The 26,255-nt window shown below is 39.2% G+C and overlaps 1 protein-coding gene across 1 annotated transcript in view; it reads right to left on the bottom strand.

Annotated features, from left to right (window-relative positions):
* grm8a (glutamate receptor, metabotropic 8a) overlaps nucleotides 1-26,255 on the bottom strand; it is a 406,688-nt gene that overhangs the window by 208,994 nt on the left and 171,439 nt on the right. The window contains exons 6-7 of the mRNA XM_078242882.1: nucleotides 25,712-25,849; nucleotides 9,284-9,484 (exon numbers count right to left, since the gene is read on the bottom strand). Of these exons, the coding sequence (XP_078099008.1) occupies nucleotides 9,284-9,484; nucleotides 25,712-25,849 (339 nt within the window). The remainder of the gene's footprint in view (nucleotides 1-9,283; nucleotides 9,485-25,711; nucleotides 25,850-26,255) is intronic.

Here is a 26,255-nt window from a genome sequence, read left to right as displayed (position 1 = left end):
AGTAATAATGAAGCCTGAACTCATCACACACATACACAAACTTGTCATTTTCACAGTAGTCTCCAGAGGAGGAGGTAACTGAAACTGAGCAGTTGGCTAAGTCCAGACCTCATTGCTTATTTCTGCACTCATTTCTCCTTCTTTCTGATTTTTCTCTCACACAAATTTACTATTTTTGCAGTCTGTTTGCAGTGTCCTCCAAGCCAGTTTTCACTGCTTGCTGTATGACTCTCCTTATGGTAAACCCTCCTTCCTTACACAGCAGCTGTGTCTCCTTCCTCTCCTGTCCAAAGCATCTTTTGCCTCTCCATCCCCTCCTCTCTCTCTTTACCTCCTAGCCCTGTTCCAGCCCACTGCTCATCATCTCAAAAACTACCCATTTTCTCCCATCCTTTTTCTATGTGCATTTTCCAAAGTACTCTAATTCCCGTCTATCCATCTCTCCCTCTAAAATCAAACCCCCCTTTTCTCAGCCTCTCTGTTATCACTAAGCCTTGTCTGAGCAGAAAAAAGGCAGACAAGGACAACGTTTTTCAGAGAGAAACAGAGCAGATAATGGAACAGGCAAAAGAAACAATACATGTTTAAAGAGGATCCAGCTCTCACTGTCAATAAAAATGAATAGGGAAAGTGAGATAAAGACGGAGGGCTGGAATAAATGATAGATTGTCGAGTAAGGGTAAAAAAGGCGGATATTTACTGAAGAGACACTGTACATTTTACAAAGGCACACCAACTTATGTGGGAATGCAAAAAACAAAACAAAAAAAAAAAACACGCACAGCCCAAGAAAGCTTTGTATGGCAATCACCAGTCATTACAGAAAACTAATTTAAATTGCCTCCATCTGTGTCATGATCTGCATTCACTGCAGTCTTAGAGCGAAAATAAGGAAAGAGAGAGGAGTGAAAACAGAGGGAGAGGGCCACTATTAAGTTGATCAAAAGAGACAAAACAGCCTGAACGGGGGATGGAAATACAATTTAGAGGGAATGAAAGCGAGCGAGAGGAGAAATAAACAAAACCAGAAACAAGAAGTTACATTACCAAACTTGGCAGAGGAAAAGAGCAGGGGACGAGGGTGAAAGAGAGAGCCTGAATAGTACCAATGATGAAATTACACTAGTTTCAGTCTTACTCTATGTATTAACCCATTAGATATAGTCCTATATTATATCACACGTATGTTTAATAGCATTTCTTTAATATGTGAATGTGTGCAAGCATCAAAGATATAGAAATCACTTTCCAGCTTTTTGAACTCATGTCTGGGTAGCCTTCGAGAGTACACAAACACACGCATGCACACACACACACACACACACACACACACACACACACACCCCTACAGCAGCTATGTACAGTAAGTCAATATATCCATAACCCTCCACTATTCATTATTCATCCATGACTACTATGTCCTTCTTTGCCCTTACCTTTGTCCCTACCTCCATCCATGCTTCCCAGCAATACAGTACGCCATGTATGCTGTAGCATAGCACAAGTTGGTGTTAAAGTGTTTGCCTGCACAATGTTGTCTGTCAGATGATTAGGGGGGGATGCTTGTATTTTGCTGTCTCTACAGCTGACAGACTCACATTTTATCCGGTTAAATCTAATCTCCATCAACAACACATTCATGACAGAAAAAAATATATAAATATACAGTATATATATATATATATATATATATATTTATTGTGTCAAAAAAGCGGCACAGATGTGAGATTTAGTGGTGTCTTAGGATATGCAATAACAAATTATTATTTCCGTCTCTCATTTCCTCAAACTCAATTCAGCTCCAATTGAAGGTTGTTTTTGTGTCTACGTGGATCCACGTCTGCCTGTCTACAGTATTCATTTTGGCTTTCTGTCTGATTGCTTTTATATCTGCCTATTCTCATTCTGTTTTCTTATTGAAACTTCTATTCAGCAAATGATCCCCTTGCAGAAATTAGCCCATTGCAGTGCCGAGAGGTAATATAGAACACTAAGAAGATAATGAGAAGAGTAATAGAAAAACACTATATGGAGGAATACAAGCTATATGTAGACTTTGTCGGTATGCATGTCAGTATATTGACAGTATATGTTTTTGAATTTCTATCATTATAATGCAACTGTTTGGGCTGCCACTCTGTCTGTCACTCTCTCACCACATTGAAATCAATCCCAAGCCAACTAAGTATACAGCTTCAGCTTACAGTGGGTGGGAATCATTTCTCGTGGGGGGTTCACTGTTTGGGAGCGCTACCAGGGTAGGCAAGGTGATACCACCTGTACAAGGTTGGACATTATGTCAATAATCTCCTACTTACTACCTGCTGCTTGTAATTCAGCAGCAGGTAGTAAGTAGGAGATTATGTGAGAGTCTGAGGAGTTATTTTTGTGTCTGTGTGCCAGAAGGACCGGCGTGAACACACAGAAGACCGATATGATATATTAAAATATCCACATTGTAATGTACGAGACTTAATAGTATCTGTTATTTGCATTATTGTTTGAATAGTTTGACATTCAGGGAAATATTTTTCTTGCCGATAACTCGATGAGAGGGTCACTACCACTGTCAAGTATAAAGCTAGAGCCGGGGCGCGATTAGCTTAGCTTTGTCCAAAACTCTTTACGACAAATACATACACTGCGCAAACCATCTCTAAAACCACAAATTGTTTTTATACACATATGTTTGTGTACTGATTAAGCATAGATATACTGTGTTAATCAGTGACCTTTAGACATACTAATATGCAGATTTTTAAACTTTGGAGGGAGCCAGTCTAACTCATTTCCACTACTTCTATTCTTTATGCTACACCAAGCTAATCGCCTACTGCCTTTACCTCCATTTTGAACGGACAGATACAAGAAAAAAGACGCGCAATAACAATGTTCTCATCTCTAATTAAAAAAAAAAGATTTCAATTAATCTGCCAGTTATTTTTCAATTGATCAATGAATCGTTTGCATATAAAGTGTCAGAAAAAAGGCCCACTATAATTTCCCACAGCTAGAAGAGGTATCATTTTTTATTTGATTGACTCAAAGATATTCCGTTTACTGTTACGTATGATACACATTTCAGAATCCAGAACCAGCAAATGTTGGGCATTTCTGCATCAAAAAATGACTAAAAGGATTAATTAATTATTACAATAGTTGCAGATTGAGTTTCTGTTGATCAACTTATTGTTGTAGCTCTAAAGCCTACTTCCTGCAATGCCAAACTATTCCTTTCATTTTGTGTTTTCCTGTTTTGTACGGACCCCACTACAGTTAAGTGATACAGATGGCTATGAGCGCTTCAGTGTGCAGCTGTAGCCCTCAGATAACACTCTGTTTGTCATTCTGTCAGGCTGAGTGACTCACACAACCCAGTGCTATTATCACTTACCTTGTGTATCAATAGAGCCAATCACACAACACAGGTGCTGTCACTATACGCGTCTCTGTAATATAGTTTTGTTTCTATTCTGTCACACAACAGCCCAACACTAGAAAAATGATTGCCGGGTTGAATTGAGGGTTGTGAATGCTACGTGCTAACAGAAATTAACGATTATATTTGAAACAATATATTGAGACACTTGATAGCGATTTCGTACCTGTACACCCAACACCTGTATTGTGTGATTGGCTTTATTGAACACAAAGTAGTTAAGAAAAGAAAGACATTTGACAGCAACAAAAAGTTGGCTATCGAAAAGACATCAGCCATTATTGTGCAATGGTTATCACGTGACAATTGCAAAAAAAGGAGAAAGAAAAACAATTTAAATGTAACTACATTATTTTGGACATTCAACATCAGTCATCAATCTTCCTCCTCTTACATGAAGTTTTGGATGAAACTCAGACATTCTTTCTCTCTTCATCTTCTCCTTCTTAAGGTTGACCTAACCCAGGGAAGTTTAGCATCTTTAAGTTCTTACGCCTACTCCACCATTTATTTCTTTATTTGCCTGTCTCCTCTGCTATCTTTCTCTCAAGATGGATATGTGAACTTAAAGTTTTTAAGAGTCTGTCCGTCTCTCCGTTCTACTCTACACAATATAAAACTCATTGTTTTCTCCCAGTTTCTTGCTTTTTAAGGTCATGGTGGCCTGGTAAAGTCTGACATATCCCAGTCAGAACATCCAGTCTTTCTCTCTCCATCTCTTCCCTTTTCATTTTACTCAGCTAGTACTCAAGCATTGCATGGCTCTGTTTTACTATGACAGTTCACTTTCTTTGCCAAATTGAGACATTGTAGATGCCTCTTCTCATCTGCATCCTTCTATCCTAAGCTTTATTAGCAAAGTTCATCTTACTTTTATCTCTCCACCCCAACATACCCTCTCTCATTGTCTTTTGCACTAGCTTTGTCTCTCCTGCCAATCAGCTTTCGCATTTTCCTGGCCAGCTGTCCATCTTTTTTCTTCATCCATGTCCTCTGATTCTCTCTCTCTCTCTCTCTCTCTCTCTCTCTCTCTCTCTCTCCCACCTGCACCTCACCCTCCACTCTTCTCCATATGTTCTTCCCTCCATCTCCCTCCAAGGTCATCTCCACTCCCATAACCCCCTCTTTCTCCACTCCCTCTTCCCACTCCATCGTTAATGACTGGTCAAGTTCATCATCTTCAAGCAAGTTACTCCTCGAGTGCTGTCTCCCTGAGGTCATTATGAGCCAGTGAGCTCTCTCTCTCTCTGGTTGTACAGGCAGGTATAGAGTTCATCATCTCAAAGTCAAGCCACTCTAATTAGTGCAAGTTGGTTCCCATGGCGATGTCCATCTTGTCTCCCGGTAGGAGATATAACCTGGCAGTGATAAGCTCACAATGAGGTTTCTTGCAAGACAAACACACATACACACTTGTGTGAAAGGCAAACGTAGGCAGCTGCCACAATTTTCTCTCTCGCAAAACTATTACACACAATATGATACTCTAATAGTCCTTAACGGCTCAGTCTGAAAAAAGACCAATCATGGTCGCTCACAGAGCACCCTTGTGTGCAAGAACGGGCAAGCAAGTACAGAAAGAAGTGATCTTTGATTTGTTTTTAGATCTGCACTAACAAATAGGACTTGTATTTAGGAGAACTTAAACTTTAGATCGTCAAAATACCAAATCTCAAAAACACCATGTATATATTGTTGTGTCCAAGCAAGATGTCTGACAATAAAATACTTTAAGGGATCTAAAATGCAATTTATTTTAGAATAAAATACACTCACGGTGTTAAACTACATACACCACAAAGTAAGACAATGAAGTCTCCATAAAGGAGGTTATGTAACTTGCTTTTAAGATTCCAGCAAGACATTTAGGGTTAGGTTCAAGGTCTTTCTCACATATGTAAAATTACATTTCAAAATTCCAAACCGAACAAAATATAAACGGAAAAAAAAAGCGAAAAGGCTTAAGAATTGAAGTGATGAGTCAACGTCTTTCAGGAGTAGGAGTGATAGGAGAGAGGACGAAAACACAGAAGCGACTGAGTCTGACAGAAAGCTAAGAAGACGGAGAGAGGGATGGTGAAAGGGAGACAATAGGGAAAACGAGGCAGAAAAGGGAGGAGACAAGTGAAGGACAGCGACATGACGGGAAAAGAACAAAACAAGAAAAGGATAGTACAGCAGCAAGAGAGAAAAAGTGATGGAGCAAGAAAAACATTAGCAACGGCTCTATTTGAAAAGCCACTTTAGGATGTACTTACAGCCAACAAAGGGGAATGTGAATAGGCCAAGTTAATCTGTGTGGGCGACCGCAATGCGTGTGTTGGTTCGACAAGAACAGAATCTGTACCAGACCGAGTCACCATTCTAAACGAGTACTGTATATTCTAGCAAACAAATACTACTTATACTTATATTAGTTTCACTTTATCAAATCATGTTTACTTACTTTCAGGATTTCATTACATTTTCTTTTTAGTTTTATTTAGTTTTTTTATTTGTATGGATTTCTTGAAAATAGAAATGTATGGAACAGTGCAAATAGTTTTAGAAAACTAATTCAGGTTAGTTTTAGCTAAGCTTGTGACATAAGAACTATAAAACGCACTAAGCATTTAGAATTTTGGATCAAGGATGCCCCTACATTTGAAGGTGGTTGTTAATCAGGCAGACCCTGATTCAACGGATAGAATCACATCTTTTCATCTTTTCGTGTACTTTGATTGCTGATTGTTCTGCCCACTGCAGCATGACGTTACGGTCTGTTGACTAAAGCTCTTTCTCTCTTTAGTGACAACTCTGGATAGATAAGGGCAGCTCAGATTCTCACACAGACTTGACTCTAAGTAAAGGACAATGTCTGAACTTGAATCTGATTCTCAGATTTTTTTCTTATCCGATGATGCACACATTTAACATAAGTACAATAAAGCAGTCCAATGCTTTAGAAAAAGCTTAAAAATTAGACCTTGAGTCAGGATAATTTTGTCAAAAAAGGTTTTGTTTTGTTTTAGTTTTGGATTCCATTACTCACGATGGCCTTGGTATGTGTGTGCGCATTAGCTTTTGCGTGCTTTTTATGTGCATTAATGTGTGTGTTTTGCTGGATAAGCCAATAAGCCCGACGACACAGAAAAGCTGGACAGCACGGTGTGTCATTGCTGCTCCAGGGTTGGTTTCCTTATTGCTTGTCTTACTTGCTCTGCAATGCACCAGCCTTCGTTTGTTTATGTGTCGATGTGCAGTGGTTCTGGGATAATTGAAATAGGTGAGTTTAAGGTAAGTTATTATTTAGAAAAGTAACTGTATGAAGATATATAATTTTATATTAAATTATTATAAATATTCAAAGATGTTTTTTCATTGCACATTTTGTTCTGTACAATTTTCCAACTGTAAGAAGCTAAAGCAGCTGCATTTGCATGTCTGTATATATTATTGAACGCTGAAGGATATCTCTGCAGAGAAGATCTATCTCACTGTCATGGGGGATTATACCTTTCCAACCAGGAGGCCACCCTGATTGTGGAGGATCCTATTTTCATGATTGATTAAAGTTTTTAACCTCAGTAGTAACTTTACACAATGAGCTACGTCAATGAATATCAACCATGTTACATGACGAGGAGGATATATTGGGGATACCCATCTCAAAACCCAAGGGTTGAACACTTTCTAATTACTTCCTAAATGTCCTTGTCTCCTCATCTTGCTTTTCTGCACCTCTCTTTCCGGTTCTGTCACTCTTGGCTGTTAGGCTTCACTTTGTAAGTTAAGTTGTCCTGGTACAGATCCAACAGGAGAGCAATCACTCCTCTAACCACTGAAAATTATCCCCTCCCTCTCACGCTGTCTTGTTCTCTTCATGTAGCTGCTCGAAAGGTGAATTGGTATGGATCCATAGAGTAGAGAGAAAGAAAATCAGCAACTTGCTCTCTCCCTCTCCCTTTACGGCCCACAAACACACCAAGAGAGATATAGCTACCTCCATCTTTGCCCCTTTTCTTCTTTAGTGTTATCAATGTCATGTCGACCCTAACAGATAGACAAGAAAACTACTTTTACACACATAAACACATAAGAGAGACACATAAACTCACACAAAGTAACAAGCTTAGAAGCATTAAATTCTGCAGGCCGCTGTCGATGTAAACAGCCAACATAAGAGTAACTGCGACAAAGAGCCACCCAACAAACCCCATCACCATTCTTCTGTCCCTTAGACAAATACAGCAGAGAGGCATCTTAACTGTGATAACTGTCATTAGAAAATGACATATAGGTGGCAATAACGTACAAGATGTTTAACGACATAAGCTGTTTTACAGCCTACATTAGCCACACAGGTTCCTTTTGTACAATATACTGTTAATCATAATGTCGAAGCTCAGTGGTAAAAACTAATGTTATGAAGGTATTAAACCTCACACAGTTTTTACGCGGCAAACTTTGCTCTTTATGGATTTTATCAGTTTTATTTTACTTCTGTGTGTACTCACCACAGCTGGAAGAACAATAATTCAAAGCAGCAACCAAACTTTATACAAAAAAAACTGAAAGCTTTGGTTTTAGTGTTTCCAGAAATCAGAGACAAACAAAATGACTATGGGAAAATACCTAGCAGAGACCCATATATATAATTTCAAACATTGCTGGTAGAGGTGAACAGAGGATTCAGAAAAAAGTATTCAGTATAGATACTATGCTTTGCCACACATACTGCAGCTGCTGTTCGACTGGTAGGAACATGTAAGCTTTCACCATTGCAGCCCCCTCCCTCTGGAACTCCCTAGCCATACACATTCTTGACTATACTGACCTGGACACATTTAAAACACTAATCAAAACATACCTCTTCAGATTAGCCTTCCACATACAATAGTCTTACATTTCTCACCTGATAGTTACTGTTTTTTTTTGTTTTTAATTGCTTTTAATATGCTTGTTTTATGTGTTGGTTGTATTGCTTATTTGTTTTTAATGTGCTATATGTGCTGGTTTTACTGTAAAGTGTCTTTGAGTACCACGTAAAGCGCTATATAAATAAAATGTATAATTATTTTGTGTCAATGCATCAGAAACGGTCCTTTTTCAGTAAGACGTTAGTGAATGAAATACGGGAATATAACATTAGGGGCAAAACTGGATTAATAAGAGAATATTCAAATGAGCTGCCTGATATTATTTACAAGGAAATTAGTAAATATTTTTCAGCCACTTAAATTTGTCAGCGGTGGAGAGATGGGGTGGGGGGGGGGGGGGGGATTGAGCACTACATCTTCAAAGTGATACAAGACCACATTATCAAAATTTAAGACAATAATATGTTTGGGGAAAGCAGCAAGATTAACTTGATTTCAAAGGTGAAACGGACGCCACATGCCATTTTTATGATAAGGATTAGACTCATTAGAAGCAAAGCTGGGCTTAGCATTGTATATGTATGAGCTGAATTGGTCAAGTCAGAGTGGATAAACATGACAGGACTAATATACAGTGTCTAAGCATTTGAAGGCTCTAATTTGTCCTCTTTTCTGAAGAAATACCCTAGCATTTTACAGCCTAATTGTTCACTATTGTGTTGATTCTCAATTATACATCATAGAGATTTTGGCAGACAGTGGTTTGATTTCTTTCAGGCCTATGTTCTGTCTGGAAGGACAGAACGCAGCTGAAACAAGAGCAAAGTTGTAGGCTTGGACGACGTAACAGGTTATAAGGTCAGATGGATGTCAGGGATCTGGCCGAGTGAATTTTGCTTTTTAAGATGTTATGTCAGCTGAGTGTGAGTCTGTGTGAGTATGCACGAATGTTTGCATGTGTCCACAGGTGCAGCGTATAACTCACCGTTGAAGTTGACGGCACGAATGTAGCTGAGCAGCTCTTTGCCATCGATGCTGGCCATGCGCGGGCAGAGGCCTGGGTATCCGAAGCAGAGCTCCCGGTGCATGCGGTGCAGAGCGTGGGCCATGGCGTACACCGCATCCATCACAAACTGAACCTTCCCCTCTTGTTCGTAACTGGAATCACGACCCACTTTTTCTAAACCTGAGAGAAGAAGAGAAAGTGGTTAGAGGGGAAAAGAAGAAATTAAAAAGACATGCATTTCTATGTGAGCCATTTTGAATATAAGTCATAATCAGGGTAGGAACCTCCATCGAGGAACAGCAAACAGCTCAAACATTATGTTCTAGTGCTGTGTACCATCATACAAAGGTCTGGAATGGAAACAATCAAGCAATGGCATACATTGTACATACACAAAGTAGAAGAAAGTGGGTAGAGTTTGGCTGAGGGAGAGGAGAAAAAAGGAAGTCAATTTGTAAAAAAGAAAAATTGGGATGAAGCAACAAAATAACTTGAAAGGGTTAAAAGGGAGAAAAAGAGAGATAAGTTGACCATCATACAGGTAACGGGGCACTCAGCCTGACAGTGACAAATAACGCCTCTGAGTCCATTCTCACCCTGGTAGCAAAGTTACAGAAGAAGGAACAACATGTTCCTTCTTTACATCTTCTGAACCACTGATAATGGAATTCCCTTGTATGAGAGGAAGGCAAAAAAGTGTTCAGAGAAGACAAAATATACTTTATCCTCTTTCTGACTCATGTCACATGGCTGTGTGTTAAGGACCATTGTATACATTTGTCGAAATACACAATGTATATTTAGATGCTGTCTGGTGTGCCTCTCTTGTGTGTTGCTTATTTTTCTAAAGCTATGTGGCTTATCTAATTACTGCAGCCTAATTAATTACTTCAGATTCATGTTTGCATTTGGCATTCATGCTTTTGTGCATGCACATTGCAATGGCATGTACACACACACACACTCCCACTCTCTCTCATTCTCTGACAAATACACGCATGCACAGAGACACACACATACACAAAGGCGCAAATAACCTCCTAGTTGCAATTTATTGAGAGGGTTTTATGTAACGACTCATTAGCATAATGAGCTAATGAAAAAACAACAAAGTGAAAATAAATACCTCCTTGACACATTAAGATGGAAATCTGTAATTGATTACAACATTCATTTTCTATGGTTTTCATTAAAAAGTTCAAGGAGTGGAACTACATCCTAAACTCATTATCTTTCTTTATGGACATGTTATGTTGTTGTTGTATGTTGATTTTCTTATCTCTTATTTCTGCCTGGTTTTCTCCTTCACTTCCTCCCTCTTTCTCCTCTCCTCTCACTGCCTCTGTGTGTCATTTTCTTATATTTCCTCTTTCTGTCCTTCTCTCTTCTGCCTCGTTTCCCTCCCAACTGCCTTTGCCTGGGCTTTATTCACCAGTTTCTTACAAGTAGCAGTCACCTTCAGGCATCACAAACTGAAATCAAAACCTGTCTGGGCTGAGTTGAATTAACAAGACCAGAGGCTCCTAAATCAATATGAGAATCCATAAGGAATTAATAGGGTCCTGAGAATGAAATCCAATCCACAGTTATAGACGGCTGTTGGGTGTTTTGTATGCATGTCTATATTTGCTTTGTTTGTTTTTGGTGGCGTGTGTGTGTGTGTGTGTGTGTGTGTGTGTGTGTGTGTGTGTGTGTGTGTGTGTGTGTCACTGGGATGTTAGTCAGCAATTGTCGTCATGCCATGTGGTCCAACCAAGCAGCTGATCACTATGTTTGACTAATCATCTCCTCTCAATCTCTGGATAACCAAGCTGTACAGTAGCTATTAAGTATTGTGTGGGTACGTGTAGAGAGAAAAGGCAGACAGACAATTGATGTGTGACAGAAAAAGAAAAAAGTATGAAGAGCAAGTGATAGAGCTAGCAGAAGAAAGCCAACTTCCTCTCTTTCTCAATGGTGAGCTTTTATTCAGCCTCACACACTTGCATTACCATCTGTTAGATGCAACACCCTGTACCCTGTTATTTAATCCTGCAGGGGGTTAACACAGCACTTTTTCTGCTGCAGCACTGTGCTTGTCATTCCTGTTTGCACAGTCTCCCGCATGCTGGTGGCCAGTAAAACCACATTGTGGGAGTAGGGCAGGGTAAGTGATACAGAAGGCCACGGTTTGAGCAATATAATGCATATGTGGATATGTTTCCAAGCACTAGGCATAACATTACAACTTGTTGGCCAACATGTTGTTTTGTGTCTCACTGCACTTAATTTGACATTTGATGGGATAACCAGCTGCACAAATCACAGTAACCTTTGCTTATGCAGAGAAGGCACGCCCCTTTTGGCCAACAACCTGCTCAACATTCATATTGACAGACATTCACACCTCAGTAGTCGCTGAGAGAGAGGAGAGATGTTCTCAAAAGCTTCTCAAATTCTGGCCACAAGCCTTTTCAAACCTCACAGGCAAATCTATATTTATTTGTCTCTCTCTCCTACCAGGCACCCACACATTGTATAGTGTAAGATAAAAAAAAAAATCTGTCTAATATATGTCAAACAATACCACTGAGGCCTAAACTTTAAAAAAAAAGTCTTGTCATGCCCTGAGGTTACTCTGGTAGCAGCCTCAGTAATGTGATTGATGATACTAAGCCCAGTCAAAAGCCTCCGTGCAGCAAGGTGAAGCCAGTGCAACTTAATGACTGGCTAACTGCCTTGATGGATCCAATTGGAAGTAAATATACTTGTCTTGTCACTAATCTCAGTGCCACTGCCACCCTATACAATGAATGTAGAATTAACATTAAACAAAGAGTTGATGGAAGTCGACACTCGGATGTGTTCCAGCACTTTAAACAGAACACTGATTAAAATAGTACAGATCAACCATTTAAACTGTAGGCTAAACAACTCGGTGCAATGCTCTCATAAACACTACTGAAACAGATTTGTGCACTATACTGAAACATTCTCATATACACTATTGAAAGTGAATTCCTGTTTCAGTTGTGTATATGAGTGTGATTCAGTATTGCGTGTGAGAGGGTTTCAGTAGCGTTTATGAGAGCATTTCACTCTTATGTGTGAGAGCTTTTCAGTAGTGTGTGCGAGCGAATAATCTTCCAGTTGTTTATGTGAGAGTGTTTCAGTAGTGTATGTAAGAGCATTTCACATATGTTTGTGAGAGGTAATTCTGAATAATGTCCCTGACGGCCCCTCATAGACTGGCGCGTCCACACAGCATTCCGGGATGGGAGAAAAACATGTTCTGGTTTATTGGCATTTCTTTAAACCAATCACAATCGTCTTGGTTGGCGCTAAGCGCCGTATGGAGCAACGGCGCCGCTGAAAAATAGCCTTCGGGAAGGGAAGGAGTTTTGGTGGACCATGTGTACGTTCAAAAGTTGTTTTAGTCATGCAACAGAAAACTCAGATTGGACAGATAGTCTAGCTAGCTGTCTGGATTTACCCTGCAGAGATCTGAGAAAAGGTTAACCATAGTCCTCATAAATCGACTGGGGTTAAAAATGCCAACACAAAGAAAGCCCAAGGCAACGGATATCCAGCCTAAATGAGTGAAATCCGACGGAATTTCCGTCGGCAAAGGAGCAATCCCGCAAGTGGAACGTCAAGGATATAGACTAACTATGTGTTAATGAAGGTTACAAGCTGTTATAGTTTCAAGAGGCACACTATCATGTGGCTGTCCAATTAAGAGCAACTGTAAATTAAACTTAATTACTAAAAATCTTCTTTTTGTAAGGAGAGAACTGATGAGTGTTTGCTTTCCAAAGAGCCTCAGAATAAAAATATTGATAGAAGAGTTTATCTTGACCTTTTTAAAGCTGACCCATACATTCTGATTGCACTTATTATTTGTAACCATATTTGTGACCTCATTACATAGAGCTAAAGTGTATTGCTCGTCTTTCTTAACGAGCCAGCATCTTTTCCCAATGAATTGGTATGTGTGCACGTGGGTTTGCATTCAGCATTTGTGCACACTTCTATTCAGAGAAAAAGTACAACAAAAGTGTTACACTTTGAGCCATAGATCAACGTGTCATGAGATAATGAGAATTTCTCTATGCTGTGAAACTCGATGTGAAGGGACACGATGCATCATTAATCAGCATCTTGCAAGAAAATGCAATCCTGCCTTGAGACAGTTAAACGACTGGTGCTGTTTTGAGTGGTGCTAACTGGGAAAGCACTACTGTCTTGGTTTCCTGGGATTGCGTCAGGTGTTGTAACCGAAATAAGGGGAGTGTGTGTGAAGAGTGCAATGCTGTGGAGCTTTTATTGGATCTGTCTGCTCATTGTCTGCAGCCAGGAATAGCTTGTCACATCAATGACGTGGCCACAAATCTATTCATTTATCTGCACATGATGTGTGTGAGCAGGTGGGAAATCAAAAAACATCTTTAACAGTCTTTAGTACGCAAATATAATATATCTAGCATGGTGCAGACTTGCTTTAGTGTGTGCGTGTGTGAAAACAAGACTAAAGTGAAAGCGATAAGCAGAGACACAGAGAGGTACAGAGATGGATGGACAACATGTCTGTGTGTTAATATGCACCCTGTCTGACATTACACTCTCTTCCATTTTCCAGCCAGCAGCTGCTAAATTAAATTCAGCCTTTCTGCTCAGTGTTAATGACATCAGAGACCACGGGCAACTCAGTTTTGTTGGCTGCTTGGTAAGCGAGGATTTGCATTGAAAACTCTGGGGAAAAAAGAACTTGAAAAACTCAGAGGCAGAAGTACAGATGAAAAGTAACTTTCTTGTCTCATAAAGATCTGCTAACCAAAAGCTTCACGAGGATGCAATCATCTCCATATCTGCCTCTGAGTCATTTTCATATTTTGTGGTTGATTATTTATTCTTGTTGCGTTTATCGACATGCAGGCCGGGTGCTGTGATCGGTTTGTAGATCAGTATAAAGGCGTTCCTTATCTTAGTTCTGTTTAGTAAAAGCCACAGGCATGTCAGTAACTTTGTTTAAAAAAATGATTTCATGGGGAAACTTTTGTTTGAAATTGAGATAATCTGCTGTTTGAAGATCATGAAACCTGCTATTACAAATGTAACCTTTAAAGTCTCTATATGACAGAAGATAAGGGTTTTACAGTTGGGACCTAGTACTTTAGAGACATCTTTGAAGGTGAAATCATGGCAGTTATTTTTATCATTATCATTATTCAAAATTGATACTGCATTTTCAAAGAGACCTCTTCAAATATCTCCTAAACAACATGAGATACCACTTGAATCATCTAACCAGGCACTTCAACATCAATGCAGAGGTGGTGGTACTATGACTCACTGGTAAGAGTTTTTCTCCAGGGTTACTGGAGATAACAGCAATCAAAATATAACCTTAAGAGTAGAAGTGAAGAGCTAAACTAACTTTGTGTAAAGTCTTGAAGATAATCACAAAAAGGCCAACAGATTATTTTTGACCTCCAAAAGGAAACATAAAACCCTGAGCTGACAGGGTATAACAAACATGCTGCACATACAGCAAGTCCTGTTTGGATTTCGATTGAGAAGTGATTGAAATCACAGTGTTTCATTATTCAATTCCCCCACCATCCTGATGTGAGGTTAAAAAAACACTTGTTCAGCCCCAACACTTGAAGCCATGCTCCACATCTCCTGGTTCATTGGCCAGGAGTCTCAACGATTAGATTGATGCCAGTAGAACAACTAAAATATGTGCTCCAAAGCCTTCCTAGCAAACCCAGTGCCGGTCTGTATCTAATACAAACACAAACCAATACATCAAGGCAGTGAGGTGGGGCTAATGCAGGAATGCTGACTCGCTAAGTGCCTTGATGGATGCCTTCATGGACCAGTGTGCCAGCCAGGTTTTACACCGAGAGTGATTGATGGCACCACGGATGACAGAAAGGCTAATGATTCGGACAAGCTCCTTAATTAAACATCAATTAGGAACACATTCAATTCCCTCCTTCTCTGCTCCTGTCGCTTAACAGTTTGGGGTTTTTTGTCTCCGTTTTCTCAGGCGTGCTCACATGCATATACATGCACGTTTATTTTCCATTTTAAGATGCAGATGTGATAAATCTGGAAATAATGAACTAAGGAAATTTAATTTATAAACCTCGGGATAATCAATTTAGATAATGATGAATACATTTACATAAAGGTTGCTTAATTAGCTTTGCATTCATTTATCAAATGAGTCTGAAAGACATCAGGGAGATGACAGGATAGGGAAATGCTGCCCACAAACGTCATAATTTCCAGACATTTGAAAATCATTGTCATAAAAATAAACGCATGCACCTATTTTGCTAAGGAATGTTTTTGCTTTATATGTCATAACATGAAGCAAGGAAAACGTGGCCCAACCGCCCACAAGAAACCCACACATGAACCACGCACAAACAGAGTTTTCTTGTTATAAACATACCGTACTTGTCTGGCTCTGAGCTAGCTAAGGGCTAATCTGCCAAGAGAGAAATGAATAACCAATAGGAGAGAATAGGATATGAGCATCAGACAGGGATTCTGATCTACATGATTTAACAAGAAAGCACTGAAGCCAAGGGTTATGCCAATACGCCGCTGCACAAATACCACTCTCTGTGTGTGTGTGTGTGTATATATATGTGTGTATATATATGTGTGTGTGTGTGTGTGTGTGTGTGTGTGTGTGTGTGTGTGTGTGTGTGTGTGTGCGTGTGCGTTCCATTATTGGAGCCTGAATTTTGTGTGTGTAGAATCAGAGTTCAATGCCAAATATAATTTAAATATCATTCCGCAGAATATGTATGTGTGTGTAGAGCCAACAATTGTGGGGAAAAAAAAAAAGTCAAACATCAATTCTTAGAAATATTGCTGCAGTGAATCAGTTTTAGGCTTTTGACAAGAAGATTCCAGTTTATTACAACATGAATTTTTTGGAGTTGTGGCCATGATTTCTTTTTTGGGATTAACAATTATTATTATTTTTTTAAACAAAATTCAAAACATACAACTCGCAACATGAACAAATTCCCCCTCTTCCGTCATCACCACACGCCCAGACAAAAATCAAGAAAAGATGACACAGTAACTACAATATTCAAGACCATTCAACAAAATAAACCAAATAAACATATGTATAAATGACAACACCATAAGCCCATCATACACATCTCTCCCCAGCACAAAGCTTTCCCCATTTTCTAGTATAGACATCCATTTTGGCAAACCGTTTATATGACTTTTTTTTTCAAACGCCGCCACCCTAGCCATCTCACAATCACACTCCTGGATTGACGGAACCCCTTCATTCTTCCATCCTCTTAAAATAATCTGTCTGGCTATCATTAAACTAGTCTGTGTGCTTATCCTTCCCATTTAGGATTGACCCATCTTCCAGAACAAATAATCTTGGGCTGAATGGAACCTGGGTCCCTGCAATCTGATAAAGGTTATCATGTATCCCGGTCCAAAATTCCTAGACCTTATCACAGGACCGTAGGACATAAAGTAATTGGTCGTCCTCTGTCTTACATTTCCAACAAATTGGTGTGTCTTTCACACCAAATCTAAACAATCTGGAGGGAGTCCAATAGAAGCGATGAATAATCTTGAACTAAATGAAGCACACCCTCACATTGCGTGACATAGTTTTAATATTCCCAAAGACTGTCCCATGGCCATGATTTCTATACGTTAGGATAACGCTGTCATTGTCTAAAGCAGTTTGTTAGGAGTTGGCAAACAGTTAAGTAATAATCTCTTGCAAAGGAAAATAGTGGGCGGCAAGTACGGTAGGTCAGAGTTTAATCAGGAAGTTGGTCTGTAAATTGTGATGGAGGTTTACAACAGAGTTTGGGTAATAACTTGAATGTTTGCCTTCACTTTCGGTTTAAAAATATGTACATAGATGTATATGTAGAGCAGGCGCCCATATATAGAGGTTTACTCCTCGACGCAGCGGCCGCCGGTTCGACTCAGACCTGCAGCCCTTTGCTGCATGTCATTCCCCCTCTCTCTCCCCTTTCATGTCTTCAGCTGTCCGCTATAAATAAAGGCTTAAAAATGCCCAAAAAAATAAAATAAATAAAAATAATAATAAAAAAGACCAGAAAATGCGGTGGAACACTGCTTTTAAACCTACTCTATGAAACCTTTATGATCATCATTGTGTTTATTGCCACATCAGACTTCTTTTTAGGAATGTTGCGTCTTTCAGACCTCAGTAATTCATTTACTTAGTTATTACTATTACTGATTTACACTTGCCATAGTGAGACTGACTCGCATGCCAATCTCAGCGCCTGTTGCTTACAGTAGACAGTTTAAAGTTTCCGGGTGGAACTTCCTCTCGTGAAATTTGGTCCGGCATTACGTGCAGGGAAAATTCTTTCACCACGAGGATAATAAACCAGAATTTTCCTGTTGTGGCTGAATGACTCCTATACTCTCTTGCTGACTATATGTTTAGGTTACTGGCAGGCTGAACAGATCTCCCATTTGAGCCTGTTTCTGCCTTCTTTCCCCTTTGTCCTCAGACTTCCTGTCAGACTACAGCGAGAATGTTCTTCTGCTTTATAAAGGGCAATTCGCTGCAGCACCTTTCATGAGTAATGTGATGCCACAAATATATATGGCTAATATATATTACATCCTTACATTATAACTGTTATATATATTACAGCTGATAGTACACACAGCTAATATCAATTATTCATTAGTCAATATTCACATTATGCTGAATCACTGTCCTGGCACAGCTCGGCTATGTTCATGAGCTCTCTCTCTCTCTGCCTTCAACTTTTTTTAATTCCCTTTTGTCAGTCCGTTTTTCTCTTAATCTCTCTCCTGCACAGCTTTCCCACAAACAAATAAACAAGAAATTCCATTTGTGTCGCTGAGGGAATGTGTGTTTTATGTCAGCGTGCCTCCCGTCTTCCCACTCTTGAACAAGCATAAATACACACCCTCCACACACCCACAAAGAGAGATGGAACAAAAAGAGACACAAGTGAAGGCAGAGCAAGAGCACAATAACGATAGTAAGAGAGAGAAGGGAAAAAAAACGGACAGAAGGATGGAAAAAAGAAACCTAAAAAAAAAGGGAAAGCTAATAGAATGAACGTTGAGAGAAATACAGTAAGAGAAACAAATGAAAGAACCATGGAAACAGCAGAATAGAAGAGAGAAGAGTGGGGGGAGAAGGCTATGCAGCTGAGAAAATAGGAATTGTTCAAGAGAGGACGAACCGTAAAATTAGTAGAGCAACACTTATTCGCTCTAACCTGCAACAACCTATCACTGCACACAGAAAGGTGTGTGTATTTTTATGTGCGAGCACATGCATATACAGGTTCACGCTCAGGGATGCATGCAGCGACAGAGACATACATCATACATCTGCTGTTATGATACACATTTTTGCATTGAATCCTTATATTTCTAGCATCGCACATGAGACAAGGGACAAGAAAGAAGGAAATAAAAATGATACATTTGGCTCTGGGTCAAAAGACTGTTGTATTGGATTCTTTGGAAGTCATTACGGAAATAAGTCATCTTCCCTTCAATTACCCTTTAGTACTACTTCGGCATTTAAGAAACTAAACTGAAAAAAAAAAAAACTATATTAACAACCTAGGTCTTATTTTCAAAGTTTTGGACATCATTCTTATCAGAAAAAAAATTCACAACCTTGTTTATTGCACAGATCTGGGGAAGTGGCAACATTGCTTAAACGGAGTCCAACAGGGCGAGGAGCACGAGCAGTCGCAATCAGACTAGTAATATACAAATCCTGTTTTTGTACCACATTGTCTGCTATTAACTACTCATCAGAAGTGAAAAAGTGTGTTAAAATCACAATTACATTTAACTGTGTACACACACAGCAACATTAAGTAATTGACAGGAATATTGGTCAAAACTACAAAATAAGATGACATTTTTACAGCACTAACTGCTCTACAATTAAAAAGTGTGTCATTTTCCAAACTAATTAAGTGATTGTTTTACCAAAGTAATTTAATAGTAATTTAACCACATAAATCAAATATTTTTGACTTCCAATGGGTTAAATGATCAGGTGTAATGTGAAAGGGGCCACTCTTAGTGACAAACCTTCAGTGGTAGATAAAAGGTCAACAGTATATGCCACATAGAATTGATGTGCATCATCTGAAAGCTGGGAACCCGACGATTGATTTCAGTTGCATCTCAGCATCGTGTCAAGTTTTCTTTTAGTCTTAAATCAGAAATATAAATGAATGAATTAAAATAAATATTGAAAGTGTATAAGGGCTTAGAACATTATGACGAAAGTGTTTGATGGCCATTCCCATGCTCACTCATGTCACGTTTTTGGGTTGATACCATTTGTTACGCAGATTTGGTGCACAATTTAACACTTTTTGACTGCTCGAGAATTGATAGAAAATGGCCAAAAACTTAACACATTAAGACACCAAGACCTTGAGGAACACCATAGAAAAATGCATTCTGTGATTTGTTATCAAAAACCTTTGACATTTGGAGATTTCTATAAAAATTGCATTTTCAGCAACCTGTTCTGGAAACTGCTCAGAAACCCCAAGAATCTCAGTTTCATAAGATACTACATCTTGCTTTAAAGCGGAGCCCGCTACAGCCTCTGAAAGACAGTTGGCTCCGTCGGATCGGTTAACAGTCTGTTTGAATGCACTCAAGTGGCCCAAAAAAAATCAATTAATACCGCTTTGAATTCATTATGGGCTGAATTACCTCAGTTCATGCTGTTTTGAAGGCCAATGTGTTATAACTTACAGTGTGCTGACATAAACATGTGCATGTTCATTTTATTTGTGTGCTAGAGTAGTTTGGTGTTGGTATCCATTTGCATGTGTGCGCGTGTGTGTGTGTGTGTGTGTGTGTGTGTGTGTGTGCACGTGTGTGTGTGTGTGTGTGTGTGTGTGTGTGTGTGTGTGTTAGTGACAGAGAGGTGTGTAGGTCCCCTGAACTGAACCTGCTCAGATGCTAAATCAGCAGCTCAACACTGATGCTTTTAACCGTATACTACCTATGCTGTCAACAAGCAGTCTCACATCCACACAGATAAAGCTCCTCTGCATAAGAATCCAGGCACACATTACATGCATGATACAGAGCATGCATGTATGGCTACATCTCATCAATCAGTCACATTTGTGCACAAAGAGTCACCTATAGGAGCAGTTAGATAACCATGTCCTCGACATGAAGATGAAAAAGGATAATTTCACTGCAGCTAAATAACATTTCATCTCACCTCCTGGAAACTAATCCTGCAAAGAGTCATAAAATACTGTCTGCCTGTCGCCATCTCTGTCTCACAGTCTGTCAGTGCCTGTCTGTCTCTAATTGTCCATCAAGCTCTACATCTGTGTTTGTCTCCATCTTTCAGTCTATTCGGCACTGAGGCCTTTTCACAAGGGAGGGAACAGTTTATCCAGCCTGTGAGCCTAATAACTCTCCTTCCCCATCGACCTCGTTAGGATATGGTCTATTTGCAGTGAGTGAACATGTGTTTGTGCACGAGGGTAAATGTGTGCATGCTGGGCTAAGTCAGGATCTAATTAACTCCTGGAAGTGAAGTGTGCATCTCACAGAGACAGACCCATGTACACATCACTAGTATTGAATGAAGACTGCATCTTCAAAAGCATAGCTTTTTACGGAGTAAGAAAAGCATCCTCATGCATCAAACTATCGCCTAGTAGCCATTAGAAGATAATTTCCCCATTAATAACACTCAGTAATGCAGTAATATTTGATGTATTAATATTTAATATTAAACTAGGGAAATGTAAAGCTTAATGCGCATGTGTGTGTGTGTGTGTGTGTGTGTGTGTGTGTGTGTGTGTGTGTGTGTGTGTGTGTGTGTGGTGTGTGTAAGCATTTGATAATCTTCTCCGTTTGCCCATTAAGTAGGATGGAAGTTATAGCATAACCTTCGTGAAGCAGCTGCAAAGGGAACTACAGTCTCATGGTAATCTCACCAATCAGGGAAGGTAGACCAGAGAGCTTTAACTATTATGAGAGGATTTCCTCTCATAGAGTTTGCACTCTTTACACACTTCCTTTACAGTCTAATTCTTACCTAGATGAGAGATTTTATCTCCATTAGCTAATGGTAAAAAAGCCTCAATAAGTGTGACCTACGGTCAAACAAATATTTGCTGTGGCAGTTCATTTTTTGTGACCTCATCTCAATTTTTCCTTTACCTGAGCACACATTGGGGAATAGACTGACTATGGCACTGAATATGTTTTGTGACATGCAGTCTGTTGTCCATGTAATGTATGTAGGGTCACACTATTGTACTGTGAACCATATCTGCACCAAATAATATTTGTTTCTCAATTAATTGTACTTAGCGTTCAAAACAAAGTGATTTTGCATTGCTTGGTTCACTGTTCACTGCCTACATGTATATCTGCACCATGTGTTTCCCCCTATTTAGTAGGATGAAAAGACCTCTGACTTAGTGTTAATGGACCCATTACACCCAGCATGCAAAGCTAGATTCACCCATAATAAGCAATGCAAGTGCAAACTATACGGCTGCATAAAATATACAAATAACTTTGGAAATAGCTCTTCCCATAACTATTTAAGCGTAAGCACTGATGTAAAAGTCTGCTTCGTTTATAGATCTAGCTTTTATTTGCCACATTCACAGTGAAATATAACAAAATGATATGGCAGATTAGTTTTCGTGACCATGTGAACAATCTAATATTTGACTAGGCACACATCACATGGGAGTGAGGACAAGTGAGAATATGAGTGAGGCAAAGCAGAGGGTAAGGGGATATATATATATATATATATATATATATATATATATATATATATATATATATAAAGAAAGAGAACATGAAAAACGAAGATCAAATAATGATCTAAGTCCCTCGAGAGTGACACAGGTCACAACCCACACAGGAGATAAAAACAACCGCCAACAGTGTAACAACCTTGTTTCCTTCTCGCACTGCACTTTAATTCCTCTGTGTATACCTGAGGCTTATGCTTTAGCTCCTGTCACAACCAATGCTATTCACTGGTGGAATAGATCCATCGACGTGCCCAAGTGGAAAATTGTGGACAGAATGTGTATGTCCTGTGTGTGCCGGTGTGTGTCACGTCTGTCCCCATGTGTTTGTATCCGAGGGTGTGATGATTTGAGAGATCAGCCAGAGTCACAGCACAATGCAGCCGCCATGTATTCATTTCCTACGAAGAGCAGTGAATCCATCCTGCGAAGCATGATGGGATTATATGCATTGACTGTTAGGTGGGCAACATTTTCTGACTGTGACCTGTAACCAATAACATCTGAGAACTAATTTGATTCTGTATTTCAGCCTTCATCATTTTACTGCCATTTTACTCCCATTAGGCACAGAGCTGGCTCTGAAATGTTTTTATTTGGGAAACGGATCAGAGCAAAGCCAAATTCCAACAACCACGAACCGTAAAATTCATTTTGATTTTCGGAGGCATCCTCGTTTGTGCCTGGTGATCCTGCTGCGTTTGGCTGGACTGTATCCTGCAAAATTGTATTTGACTTATAACATCTGATTGACTTGAGAAAAAATGTCTCTAAGTGAAAACTGTTCTTTAGTAATATTAAATATTTTTCGGGTTAGTGGATCTATTAAAAAAGTGTGTATGTCTGTGAGAAAGACAGAGCTTGTACAGTATTATAAGTATGTACACCTACATCTTTATAAAAAAGAAAGAAAAAAAAAACAAGGCCAGTGGGATTTGAGGATCAGGTTTCAAAGTGTTACATTAATGAACACAGAGCGTGTGCAGTCATTCATGATTGTATCTGCAGCCATTGGGCATGTTAGCGTTTGTGAGCATGGAAGTGTGTACGTATGTGTGTACGGCTTATCTATAATCAGGTGTCTGCTTCAGTCAGCCTCCCCTCAGGCATCGGTTTAACCTGACTGCACACTTCAGTATTTCAGTTTCAGAGTTTTATCCCAGTATCTGAGTTGTCCTGGCTGATGCTGCTGCTTATGAGCATATCAACCAAGGAAAATAAAAGGCTTTTACTTCACTCAGAGGTACCTTTTCTTTTGTGCTCTCTATTCTTTTTTTACAGTTTATAAAAGATGAAATGATGACATACGAAAGTTTACCTAATGTATTGTAAATAAATCATTTAAATGAATTTATTGGATGGGAAAACAGATTTCCAGCACCGGTGGTAGTAGCAGTAATGACCATTTAAAAAAATAAATAAATAAATAAAAAAAAATCTAAATGTGTGTTTTTGTAACTTTCCACAGAATAGATTTCCATAAAATAAAATATACATTAGCTTCATGTCACTTTGCTCTCACACATGAATCAAGTTTAAAAGAAGATCTTGCAGGTAGGACTGAAAGACAGAAGCAAAGGAGTTATATTTTTTGAGAAGGTGAGGTGATGCATAAGTCACGTTATGAAACAAAGCCTTAGCTCAGGAATGAATGAAAAGGAAATGAAAGATGAAACTCTGATGCACTCATTCATCCATTGCTCGGAATTGCAAGACAGGATTCAAATCGTGTTTGACATTTAGGAGTTCATTGACTTAATTTATTAGTGGTCAGCAGTTAAGAGTTTATCTCACATGGAATCCTAATAAAATGCTGATTTAGTAATTAAAAATAAAGATGAATCCTACTTTTGCCATTTAAAATGTGCAATACTAATCAAACTAACAAAAATTGTTTACTTACGATGCCTTTTCACAACTCTGATGTCAATCATAGACTGCTGTTTATATTTGTTGTTGCTAATGACAGGTTTAAAGATGGCAGAGCGAGATGTTTTAAATAAAACTGGCTGAGGATTCTGCTTAGATTATGTTCGAGCAAAATGAGCTCAGATTAAGAAAGAACCCTTTTCACTTTCATTTTCTCCCTTTCTCAATCTTAATGTGTCTTCGATTTGTGGTCTCTCATTTGTTGTTTTTCCCCCATTATTCATGTACTCAAATATTATTCTTTTTGTCTGTCTTTCTGTTTGTAATATGTGCATCGAAACGATATTTTCAACCCCTCTTCCTGTTAATTTTCTTATTTGCGCGTTGACATACTCTCGCTTTCTATTTATCTCTCCCTCTCAGCCCAATTGCATGCAATCATCACACCCATTTCCTTCCATCAGCTGCGTCACCGCGGCGACCTTGAGCAGCAGGCTGTTGATTGGCTTCTGTGTTGATGATTTGGAGGTCGTGAACCCAAGCACTTGGAATTAATGGACTTTGTCACACGACTACAGGGCCCTTGACACATACTCTCCCACATACACAGATGCCATGGGTAGTAATAGATGGTCAATGGGAGTCACAGCCCTTACAAACCTAATTATGTGAACCAATATTGTGCATCAGCCGCGGAATACGCACTGTGACACACGCACGCACATAAACATACAGACTCAATCACTGCCGCGTGACATCAGAACCTAAAGCAGAAAGGTTTTATGTTTGTGACCATGGACATAAGGACAGGTGATGTCCATTTGCCTCACTGACTCAGCTGTACTGTAGGTGTAACATTGTTTGTGTAGCCAGTGGCAGCTGTAGGTACTGTGAAAGTGCACACACTGCTCTATCTAGATCATGTACACACACATGCACACACAGCAGTATATATGTGTATATATATATACACATATATATATATTAGGGCTGTCAAAATAACGCGTTCATTTCGATTAATTAATCTGAGAAAAAATAACGCGTTAAAAAAAATAACGCAGATTAATCCATTCCATATTGACGTTTGCCCCGGAGCCGTTCTAGCACCATTGGACTGTAAAATGAAGGAGGGAGAAGAGAATGTTCTGCCTGGATTATTAATTGGAACATTTACTTGTAAAAATCTTCTTCCTGCCAACCCTGGCTACCGAAATCTGGTGCCACTGATATGTCTGCGCTTCTCTCTGATGCTCTGAAACACAAACACCGCTGCACATGACGCTAGTTAACACTATACTCGACAGCAGCTAACGTTAGCCTACCGCTAGCTAATAGCTGGACTAAATACGGTTAAAATGCTGACAGCTAACGCTAAACGGTGTAATGGCGAAACAACACAGACGGTGCGTTCAATGAAACTGGTAAATTACAGCCTCGTGGTGCATTTGAAGTTATTGTAAATGTCCAGCAAATTAGTTATTGTTATTGTTATACATTATTATTAAATCATTTAATTTTGACCATATGGCCTTAGCAATAAACAAGATGTTCTTTAATGTCACCAACTGTTGTTTAGTACCCTTTTTTTTTTTTTTTTTTTTTACTTTCTTAAAAAGTATCGGTTCAGGCACCGTTAATTATGTATGCGATTAATTTACCCATTAAAAAAAGTCAAAGTGTAGAGTCTTACCTGTGCATTTCTTCAGGCTGCCAGGCCGTTTACCATGCATTCCCAGTTTACAGTTGAAGTTTTCCTCCCAGAATTCAGCGAACCAAACATTTCTTCTGTTGTTGGACAGCGAGCGGCTACGGAAATACCGGTCAAACGCTGTAAAAAAAAATAATAATAATAATAAAAATAAATAAATAAATAAAATAAAATATACAGACAGGGTGAAAGTTCAAACAACCTAGGGTGAAAAGGGGTTTCCATTTTCCTGTTTGAAACTACTGAATACATCTACATGTCCATCAAGAGGATTGAACCAGCATCATTCTGTTTAGACAAGTTGTTTTCAACACCTCCAAGATAATGGTGGAATGTGAAGAGGGCACTAGTGCTTCAGGAGTTAAGGGCTTAATTTCCGCTGAGCCTGCCAGTTCTAAAGAATTAGATGTTCATGGCGGTGTAATATGTTTTAACTCACAAAGGCATATGTTATGAATAGCCTTTGGAACTGAAGTATGACTGAAAAGCCATTTCTGTGGAGCCATCCAGTATGGCAGTGCCTATC

This window comes from Sander vitreus, chromosome 23, assembly GCF_031162955.1.
Source record: "Sander vitreus isolate 19-12246 chromosome 23, sanVit1, whole genome shotgun sequence".
Classification (NCBI taxonomy): domain Eukaryota; kingdom Metazoa; phylum Chordata; class Actinopteri; order Perciformes; family Percidae; genus Sander; species Sander vitreus.
The sequence above is the reverse complement of the archived record's forward strand: the minus strand, read 5'-3'. Positions and strand labels throughout refer to the sequence as shown.